The sequence below is a fragment of the Nuphar pumila genome, chromosome 15 (assembly GCF_984573655.1).
Source record: "Nuphar pumila chromosome 15, dmNupPumi1.hap1.1, whole genome shotgun sequence".
Lineage (NCBI taxonomy): Eukaryota > Viridiplantae > Streptophyta > Magnoliopsida > Nymphaeales > Nymphaeaceae > Nuphar > Nuphar pumila.
The window spans coordinates 44029257-44040262 of NC_143263.1; the positions used below are offsets into that span (position 1 = coordinate 44029257).

General features: G+C 40.1%; 1 protein-coding gene across 1 annotated transcript; it reads left to right on the forward strand.

Annotated features, from left to right (window-relative positions):
- The first annotated feature begins 923 nt into the window (after positions 1-923).
- Positions 924-10648, forward strand: LOC149815278 (uncharacterized). The gene is made up of 5 exons (XM_089990511.1): positions 924-1081; positions 9307-9667; positions 9860-10301; positions 10405-10457; positions 10607-10648. The coding sequence occupies exons 1-5, from the start codon at positions 924-926 to the stop codon at positions 10646-10648; spliced, it is 1056 nt and encodes a 351-aa protein (XP_089846637.1).
- Positions 10649-11006: the final 358 nt, after the last annotated feature.

An 11006-nucleotide genomic window follows, 5' to 3' on the forward strand; every position in this document is an offset into this window, starting at 1 on the left:
AATAAAACCCCTAAAAACTCAAACCCTTAATTAAACATTTATGTTATTTGAAAAAGTAAAAGTCAATACCTTAATATTAGTTGGGTCACTATTCGGTGATTACCAACATTATCAAATTCATCCGACGTTATCGGATAACTCTTCGTGAGTTTCCTTTTCACACATTGAAGTTATCGGATAACCACCGAAGCTTAATCTCCTTAATAATGTAGGACACTATAGTCCATCGTTATCTGTTGTGCTTTGTTTCTCTATAAATACTGTACCAATGCACACCGTGTAATCCATCAAAAGTTAGTGAAGATTAAATCATTATATTCTAGATCGTGTTTTCTAGCATCATCATTTTTTCATATTATTCTTTGTGTTTTATCATGGTATCAAACGATCTTCGTCAAGTTGGTTATAAAGTCTATGACATTGAATCTCAAACAATCTTCATCAGTAGAAATGTCAAATTCTATGAAACAGTCTTTCCCTTTCTTGACCATCCAGCCCCTCCTGTCGACATCACTAATGTCCTACCCATACCCATCTTCGACCCTCAAGATTTTGCTTCACAGCCTTCCGTTGTCCCCCTCTCGTCCACCATCCCAATTTCATCCAACCCTCCCACACCATCGACCGCTCCACCTCTCTTGCCCATCACCCAGTCCCCTTCTGATCCACTCCCTCCTCGCCACTCTGATCATCCCTGCTAGCCACCCTCTTACCTCAAGGATTTCAAGTGTTACTCGGCAGCCCCTGTGCTCCCATCAGATACTTCTTGTGATGTGGCTCCCAGCGCTCATCACCCCCTCCACCATCACCTCGCCTATGACCATTTTTCTTCTTCACACTGCACTTTCTTAGCCGCCATCACCCAAGGCTTCGAACCACACACTTTCTCCCAAGCCATGCAACATAAGCATTGACGTGATGCCATGGCTGCAAAAATCTGCGCTCTTGAGGAGAACTACACTTGGACGGTGATGACTCTCCCTAAAGGTAAACATTTCATTGATTGCAAATGGGTCTATAAAATTAAGTCTCACTCTGCTGGTTCTATTGAACGCTATAAAGCTCATCTGGTTGCAAAAAGGTAGACGCAAATTGAGGGCCTTAATTACCATGGGACCTTTGCTCCTGTTGCAAAGATGGTCACCATTCGTTGCCTCTTTGCCATTGCCTCTCTTCGTTATTGGCATCTCTTTTAAGTTGATGTCAACAACACTTTTCTTCATGGCAACCTTCACGATGAAGTTTACATGCGACTTCCTCCTGGCTTTTCTCGAAAGGGGGTGCCTTCGGTCTACCGCCTACACAAGTCCATCTATGGTCTCAAACAATCCTCGCGAAACTAGTTTGCCAAGCTCACTTCCTACTTACACGGGATCGATTTCATGCAATCAAATGATGACTACTCCTTATTTTTCAAAACTGGGCATGGTTCTCACTTATTTCTCATGGTCTATGTCGATGACATCGTTATTGCAGGTGATTCTCTCGATTAGATTTGTGCCCTCAAATAGGACATCCATCAACAATTTTTTCTTAAAGATCTCGGCGTCCTTAAGTATTTTTTGGGCATTAAAGTCGCTCGCTCTACGTTCAGACTCTTTCTTTTGCAACACAAGTATGCTCTAGATATTTTGGATGACATAGGCTATCTTGGTTCCAAACCATGTTCGTTTCTCATGGAGCAACACTGTTGGTTCACCTTTGGAAGACCCAAGCTTGTTTTGTTGGTTGATTGGTAGATTAATTTATCTCACCATCACTCGCCCTGATATCACTTATGTCGTGCATCTCTTGAGCTAGTTCTCCAGTCAACCACACACACCTCATATGGATGCTGCTCTTCGGATACTACGTTACCTTAAAGGCACCCCAGGTCATGGCATCTTAATGAATTCCTCTGCCCCCATAACCACCATTGGCTATTCTGATTCTGATTGGGCCTCTTGCCCCATAACTCGTCGGTCTAACTTCGGCTACTGCATCCTGCTCGGCTCGAGTCTAATTTCTTGAAAGTCCAAGAAACAATCTATTGTCTCTCGATCATCTGCGGAGGCTGAATATCATGCCATGGCACTTACCACTTGTGAGCTTATCTGGATCAAATTCTTACTCGTTGACCTTGGGATCTCTCACACTCAACCCATGATCCTCTTTTGCGATAATTAAGCCGCGATACACATTGCAGCCAACCCAGTATACCATGAACACACCAAACACATTGAAGTTGACTGCCATCTTATTCGCGAAAAATTCAACATGAGCGGCTCATTACTACTCAATTTGTTCTGACCCATTCTTAATGTGCCGACATTTTTACCAAAGCCTTGGGTAGTGCGCATCTATCACTTTTGAAGACCAAGTTGGGCATGCTCGATCTTCATGCTCCAACTTGAGGGGGCGTATTAGCTGGCTTACTTTTCAGTGGTTACCAACATTATCAGAATCATCCGACGTTATCGGATAACTCTTCGCGAGTTTCCTTTTCACACATTGAAGTTATCGGATAACCACTGAAGCTTAATCTCCTTAATAACGTAGGACACTATAGTCTATCATTATCTTCTACGCCTTGTTTCTCTATAAATATTGTACCAATGTATACTGTGTAATCTATCAAAAGTTAGTGAAGATTGAATTATTATATTTTAGATCGTGTTTTCCAGCATCATTGTTTTTCCATATTATTCTTTGCATTTTATCACTTAATTTCTAAAAAATCATAAATTTATTCTAACCGAAAACAAAAAAGAAACATTTGTCTAACCAAAATCAAAGGAATAGGGAGAGAGAGTGGGGCTGGTATGTACTCGCCATTAGGCCGAGGGGTTGGACACAAGTGGTGCCCAACCTGACCCAGGGCACTGTCCACCTGCAGTCTCAGTCAAGGTGGGCTCTGGCCACCTACTGTCCAGGTAACGGTGGGCATGGCTTACCCTGATCCATTACCCCTTGGAAGTTTTTTCTGGGTCAGGGTGGGCACGTGCCCACCCTACCCAAAACATGGCTTAGCCCTGTTAGTGGCAGCAGCAACCCGAGCCAACCTGGGCATTGTTCATGCTTGGCTCGATAATTTGAGCAGTTCGTGCCTCAGCTTGTCAGGTCTATTTACAAGCCCGAATAAGCCATGGTCAAGCTGAGCATGAGCTGCTGGTCTCGTTTCTCAGCCCTTCTTCGTTACCATACCACGGTCCTACATCCGGCATGTAGGCCAAACCAACTCTCTCTCATGACTCCCCGGAGGGGTTTGCATAGTTGGATCCGGCCACAGCTATCATACAGGCAGTCAGGGTTCGAATCTCGCGGGCATTATCCCTAAGCCAAAGCTGGTGGCTCCCCCGGGTTTACACCCCGCTGGGGTGGTTTCCCCATCCGCACTCAAAAAATTTTCCCTGCTGATTCAACCGAAATTGGCCGATTCTAAAGAGGGTAGAATCGACCCGACAAGGGACTGATTCAATCTGAATTTTCCGATTCAGATCTTTTAACAACATTGTATAAAACATAAGCAAATTGGTGATCAGATACAGGGTTTTGACAGAGAGGCCTATTGGATTTGAGTCCGTTTAGTATTTTGCCTCATCAGGTCTTGATTTTTACATGTGGTTTGGATTTACCCTCCGATACCAGAACCGGATATTGTATCAGACCCATATCTACTCGGATTCTGGAGGGGCTCATCAACTCCAGCTAAACCACACCACAGCCCTTCTGTGGACCCAAACCCAGTCCATCGACGATCCCACACCCGAGCAGCCATCTCACCGAGACGTTGAATGTACAAGCGAGTCGACCCGGACAGTCCTGTACACCGAGTCGTGATCGTACAGGATTACAGCATCACGGCACACGTGCGAACAAGCAATCTCACGTGGGGATTTTTGGAAGGTGCAGTGTTTTGAAATTTGAAATGCTACGAAGGCTCTGTTGAAAGAGGTGGCAATTGAGGGGAGGCGTGGACCCCATAGAGAGCGGGAGACGTTACTAATTGACCGTTATTATTTTCAATATTAAAAAATAAAAATTATAATAAAATTAGAACGCCTTCTCTCTCTCTCTTTATTCTAAATGAGAACCGATAAAAAGTTGGTCACCCATAAATCAAGTTCCAACTATTTGTTGCTTCCAGTTGAGCAAAGTTAAGGATGTACTTGGAGTTTAAAAGTGAAGGTGGAAATTTTTGACAAGTGTTTTAAAGGTGGCAGAAGAATTCCTGTGGACTTGTTTTTCGAAATCAACCAAGGGTCAAGGAACTATTTTCCCATTTTGAATTGCACCAACTGCTGCAGATTTTCCCGCTCAACGCATTCAATGGGGGCTCAAAAAAAAACCTCAGCCCTCTCCTTATTTAGACGAACCTCTCTCTCTCTCTCTCTCTCTCTCTCTCTCTCTCTCTCTCTCTCTCTCTCTCCTTCCTACAATATGGAACCACCAAAGGAAAAATCTCCCAAACCAGGTAAAGCTTTTGGGTCTCGTATAGAGCAAGATAAAAGATACTGATTTCACTCTCTTTTTTCGTATGTCTGATCTTTGCGCTTTTGTTTTTCTGAAATTGGGTTTCAGTTGTTTTGTCGGAATCGAAACTTCGATACCCTTTAAGATCAGCCGGCAAGCCCAAGGACGATAAGTCGGCAGCGACGGAGGCGCAGATCCCTTCTTCCGCTTCGAAGAGGTCATCTTCCTTTTTATTTCGGCCATTTCTTTGCTCGATTTCGATTTCTGTTTTGCTATATTTCTTATAGGTTTGATTTCTCTATTCTTATTTCTAGAACCTGATAAATATAACTGAGCCTACTTTTAAATGCTGAAATCTTAGTTATTGATTTGTTTTTTCCCATCCTTAAGAAAATTACATTGTGATTAGTGGGTCGATCATACACAACAATCGGGATCAGAAGTGGAAATTTTAGTCGTTTTTTTTAATTGGTAAAACCTCCTCGTTGTGAAGATATTATGGCAGACGATCATTAATGATCAATTAAAGATCTTGCTAATTGTACATATATAGTAAAGTGTTCACAATATATGTAGCGACTCTGCATGATGCATCGCCACTGACAGCCACTCATCTTGGCATTTCTCGAGATGGACGTGTGGTCTCCATCTTGAGAAATGTTGAGATGGGTGGCTGTCTGCTGCCACGGCGGCGCCCCTGCATAAAAGATGCCCTCTATGGAAAATGTCAAATGAACATTTTAGTCTTTCTCTTGCAGTAGCGACATTGATGCCTGTTTTAGCTGATGCATTAGAAAATTTGAAGCACAAATGATCTGATTGAATCAACTCAATCTGGAGAGAATTGGTTGTTTTCAGAGAGAGTTGGTTCATTTGAATGTGCCATAAAACGATAATTGTCATTCCTTGTTGAGTCTCTGTTCATCTAGTTAGCATTAAGACTTCGTTAATCTAGTTCAATAATTTTCTTTGATCCAGTAGTTCGAGATTCACCAGATCATCCAGTTCAATAATTTTCTTGATCCAGTCTTTCTACATGCAAGTCTTTCAACTCTCAGCTTAGACACACCAGTTCTGCGTTAATCTAGCTTAGACAGCCTGTTTCAACGATACTTGGTTCAACATTTTCCTACTCCAATCTAGACTGAGCTTGTTTGTAGTAAAAAAATGAGACCGATTAATTGGTTGGGACTGGGATAATTAATGCGGTTCAACTACGATGTATTCAGTCAGGTTTTGCCAATCTAACCAAATCTCGATTGGCAGCGACCAACTTTGGACGGCCTACTGCTCCTCGGCAATGCAGAATAAGAAGGCCTATCTCTCGTTTAAGGATGGCACATGTAATACTCTAGGAAAATTTAAGGTTATATTGGCTTTAAAGATATGGCAGAATCTGAGCCATTTAGCAGAAACTTCTGAAAACATTGGCACTTGTTTCGGAAGCGTGAAACCAAGTGTTTTCTTTCACACTACTGAAGCTTTGTTGTACCAACTATGCAATCAAACTGTTTTGATGTTGAAAATGCATTTCAATGCCGAAGATATGTGTGTCTTTAAAATTATGCTGGACGGGTGGGGGTAAAGAAGTTAGTTCAAGACCATAAAATTAGGTTAGTCACTTGGAACATAGTGTCTTTAACTGGTAAGTTGGTAGAGTTAGTAGATGATATGTGTAGGAGAAAGATTGATATTTTATGTCTACAAGAGACAAAATAAGTAGGTGAGAAGGCAAAAGTGATAGAACCTCGAGGATATAAGATTTGGTATACATGAATAAATAGAAATAGGAATAAAGTAAGGATTGTTATGAGTCGTGAGTTTATAGATAATGTAGTTGAGGTCTGCAGGAAGGGTGATAGGATTTTGCTTATTAAATTATTATTAGGTACAAATATTATTAATATTATTAGTGTTTATGCACCTCAAGTAGGTTTAGATGATTCCATTAAGCGTCAATTTTGGGAAGATTTAGATGGAGTAGTACAATGGATATCTTATGTTGAAAAGCTTTTCATCGGCGGTGACCTTAATGGACATGTATGCATTAGTAGGGATGGATTTGAAAGTATCCATGGAGGCTATGGTTTAGGAGAAAGAAACGAAAGTGGAGAAATAAATTTTGGTTTGTCCTATGATATGATCTTAGCAAACACTTGGTTTAGGAAGAGGGAGTCTCACCTAGTAACATTTAAAAGTGGGGTTAATTCGAGTCAGATTTTTTCCTACTTAGAAAGAGAAATAGAGGTTGTTGCATCGATTGTGAGGTTATACTGGGAGAAAGTGTAGCTACACAACATAGAGTCTTAATTTTAAATCTTAGAATTAGACAATGTCGTAAAAGGGATAGATAGATTTTAAAATTAAGTGGTGGGCACTGAAAGGAGCTAAACAAAGAATGTTTGTAAAGCAGGTAGTTAAGGAAGTTGATTGGTGTCTCGAGGAGGATTCAGACGCAATGTGGAATAAGATAGCGGGTGACATGAGAAAGGTGGCTAAGGAGGTATTGGGTGAGTCTAAAGGCGGTGCATCGCTAGGTAAGGATACATCATGGTGGAACGAGGATGTCAAATTAGCTATTAAGGTTAAAAGAGAGTGTTATAGAAATCTAAGTAAGAGTCGTGATAATGATAGCAAAGAAGGAAGCTAAAAAGTATTTCGAAATGCGAGAGATAAGGTATATAAGAAGGTTTATGACAAGTTGGATACCAAAGAGGGTGAGAAGGATATTTATAGGCTTGCGAAAATGAGAGATAAAAAATTGAGGGATTTGAGTATGATTAGATGTATCAAAGATGAAACACAAAGGGTTTTAGTCAAAGATGAGGAGATTAAGGAGAGATGAAAAGATTATTTTGATAAGCTATTTAATGAAAGTCATGCTCAGGATTTTGGAGACTTGTCTATTCCTTTTCATGAGATAAATCGTGGTTTTGAAGAAAATGAAATCAAGTAGGGCAGTTGGCCCAGATGGTATACCTATTGAGGCTTGAGAGAGAAATGTTTAGAATGATTGACAAATCTTTTTAACAAGATTTGGCGGACAAATAAGAGGCCTAATGAGTAGAGGAAAAGTACTTTGATGCCTCTATATAAGAATAAGGGTGATATATAAGATTGTACAAACTATCGTGGTATAAAACTCATGAATCATACTATGAAACTTTGGGAGAGGGTGATTAAGTCTAGGTTGAGGAAGATTGTCATGATATAGGAGAAATAATTTGGTTTTTATGTCTGAAAGATCAACTATGGAAGCTATATATCTTCTTAGACAACTTATTAAGAGAAATAGAGAGAGGAACGAAGATTTGCATATGGTTTTTATTGATTTGGAGACGGCATAAGGGTGATATATAAGATTGCACAAACTATCGTGGTATAAAACTCATGAATCATACTATGAAACTTTGGGAGAGGGTGATTAAGTCTAGGTTGAAGAAGGTTGTCATGATATAGGAGTATCAATTTGGTTTTTGTGTCTGAAAGATCAACTATGGAAGCTATACATCTTCTTAGACAACTTATTAAGATAAATAGAGAGAGGAACAAAGATTTGCATATGGTTTTTATTGATTTGGAGACGACATACGATAGAGTACCTAGGGGCGTTCTCTGGTGGACAATGATGAAGAAAGGTGTTTCTCTAAAGTACATTAATATAATTAAGGGTATGTATAAAGTAGTAACCAATGTCCGCACTTGTGGAGGGGTGACAATCAATTTTCCTATAACGGTTGGGTTACATCAAGGATCTGCTTTAAGCCTTTTCCTATTTGTTATAGTGATGGATGAGCTTACAAGATCAATTCAAGAAAATGTGCCGTAAAGTATGTTGTTTGCTGATGATATTGTTTTGATTGATAAGTCTAGAGCTGGGGTTAATGCTAAGTTAGAATTATGGAGACGGACATTGGAACCAAGAGGTCTTAAGTTGAGTAAGAGTAAGACAAAATATATGGAATGTCGATTTAGTAAGCAACGAAGTAGTGATGGGAGCGTAGTGAAGCTTGGTGAGCAAGAAATACCGGTGGATGACTGTTTCAAATATTTGAGATCTATCATTCAAAAGTATGGAGAAATTGATGGAGATGTAAATCATAGGATAAAGGTTGGGTGGATGAAATGGAAAAAATGCAACTGGAGTGTTGTGCGATCGTAGAATGCCATTGCGGTTGAAGGGAAAGTTTTATAGGACGACTATTAGGCCCGCTTTATTATATGGTACGGAATGTTGAGCAGCCAAAAGACATCATATTCAAAAAATGAGTGTAGTTGAGATGCGTATGCTTAGATGGATGTGTGAAAATACAATAAAAGATAAGATTCGGAACGAGGAGATACGTAAGAAGGTAGGCGTTGCACCCATTGAAAATAAGATGAGAGAGAATCGTTTACGGTGGTTTGGACATATTCGGCGAAAGCCTAATGATGCTCCAGTTAGAAGGATGGAGAAATGGGAAAATATATTAGTTTAAAGAGGTCGGGGTAGGCCTAGGAAGACTTGGATGGAGATGATAGGAAAGGATATGAATGCTTTGAACCTCATCGAGGACATGACATTGGATAGAAATGATTGAGGAGAAGGATTCATGTGGAAGACCCAGAATGATTTTCTTTGTTGGTTCATATCGCCGACCCCAATTGTTTTGGGATGAAGGCGTAGTTGTTGTTGTTTGTTGTATTGTAAAACTTGATATATGATAAGCTGCTTTATACTCACTTCACCCTTACATGCTTTCCCTTTTCCCTAAATGCTTCACTTTGCTTCTTGCTTCAAGTTTGGTTCCTTGCTTCTTGCATCAACTTCTTACTCTGGTAACTATGTCCTGAACTATGAATACTCTGTTTCAGAGAGAAGCATGTGTCGAGTGTAAGCAAGAGTGTCTGCGTGCTAGATCTTTCAGGAAAAGAGAAGAGTCTCAAGCCTCCAAGAAGGCTGTCAGTCCCTACAAAGTCTCCAGCCAGTCCGGCTCTGCGATCGATGGTTGGCAGCATAACACCAATACCGGAGAGCAGGGCAAGAAGACTGGCGATTGCCAATGAAAAAGGCAATACACCCATTTCTGATGTCTCAAAGTCCATCATCAGACGGAAATTCTGCGTTCTGTCATCTGCATCATACTGGTTATCACAGATCAAGCTCTCGGAATCAGCTCTGAAGCACTCCATTTCTTTGGGTTTTTTCAAACTAGCCTTGGAATCTGGATGCGAGGTGTGGGCTTCAACCATCTCGAGTAGCATAATGTATATATGAATTTATGCATTTGTATGATGCAGATGTTCATATCGTTTGAATTTCAAACCATTTGCAATATAGTTGATTGATAGTCCATTGTATACTAGTCTATATAGTGCACATTTTACAACCATCTAATGTTTACATTTTTTCCCCTACATTGGACAGCCTCTTCACAAGTTGAGGGATGAACTGAAATCATATACTGGACGTCACCATATTCTTGATCTTGGTGAACCTGCGAAAGAAATTCTGAGAAGCTATAATATACTGGAAGAAGTCGAGCAATCACAGATGTCTGAAACCTCCTCAGTTCATGAAGATGATAATTCTTCTGAAGTTACAGGTGGAAGACGTGGAAACAGGAAGTCCATGACAGTTAATTCAGAGAATTCTTCATCTTCAGTCACACAAGGAATTGAAGTGAGGAAGAATGGAGGCCAGAGAAGAAATAATGCTTCATTAAACAGGGCTTCTGTTACCCGAAACTCAGTGAATTTGGGTTCTATTTCTATCATTAATTCCTTGAAGAATTCAAAGAGATCTGACAAGCAAGAGGCCACCAAAGATAAAGGGAAGATGAAGAGTTCATTAAAGGAGGATGAAAAGGGTAAACAAAAAATTTTGAATTAAGTGATTTTATTGTATTGTTTGTTTATGACACAGTTATAGTGTATTTCTCCTGAGTTTCATGTTTGTCACTGTATTTGCAGTTTCAGCTGATCTTTTGGTGACCCAAGAGGTGCATGAGAACAAGGAAAATGTGGTAAAGTTTTAGCTGGCCTCGTTGATGAATTAATTTGACAGTACATTTGTTGCTTCCTACTATATCTTATATTGGTTCAACTTTCAATTAGTTTCACACATTAAGTTTTAATAAGAAACTCATGATGCTCTGTTGCTTTTGAATCTTAGGGGGTGGAAGATCATGGTTTGGAAGAGCAGGCAGTTGCATGAATTTCTACTGAAGTGTAAGTAGGGCATATCAACTTCTTTTCTTTAGGGTTTCTCTTGTGTTTTTTGATAGAGAGTCCTCAGTGTGTAGTAGAGATTGCATGTCCCATGGCTTTTGAGTGCGAGTGTGCCAAAGTTGGTTTTTATTACTTGGACATTCTTTTCTTGTGTGGTGTGGGTAATGTTTTTGTATCTTCAATTACAGTTGTGAGACGACATATTTGTATGATTTATAGAGTTGGAATGACTTGTGGTTGATTTCCATGTTCTTTCCCTAAAAGACATTTTAGTGCAACTTCTTGTGATATGGGTTACATTGAACTTGTGGTTAGGGCAAGTTGGTAGGACCTGGTGCCCTTGA

What these genes read in the sequence shown, in the direction of transcription:
- LOC149815278 (XM_089990511.1), top strand. Translation starts at nt 924, where the DNA reads ATGGCTGCAAAAATCTGCGCTCTTGAGGAGAACTACACTTGGACGGTG. An exon ending in CCTTGGAATCTGGATGCGAG is followed by an intron (nt 9,668 to 9,859) that starts GTGTGGGCTTCA and finishes TACATTGGACAG; the next exon opens with CCTCTTCACAAGTTGAGGGA. An exon ending in ATTAAAGGAGGATGAAAAGG is followed by an intron (nt 10,302 to 10,404) that starts GTAAACAAAAAA and finishes CTGTATTTGCAG; the next exon opens with TTTCAGCTGATCTTTTGGTG.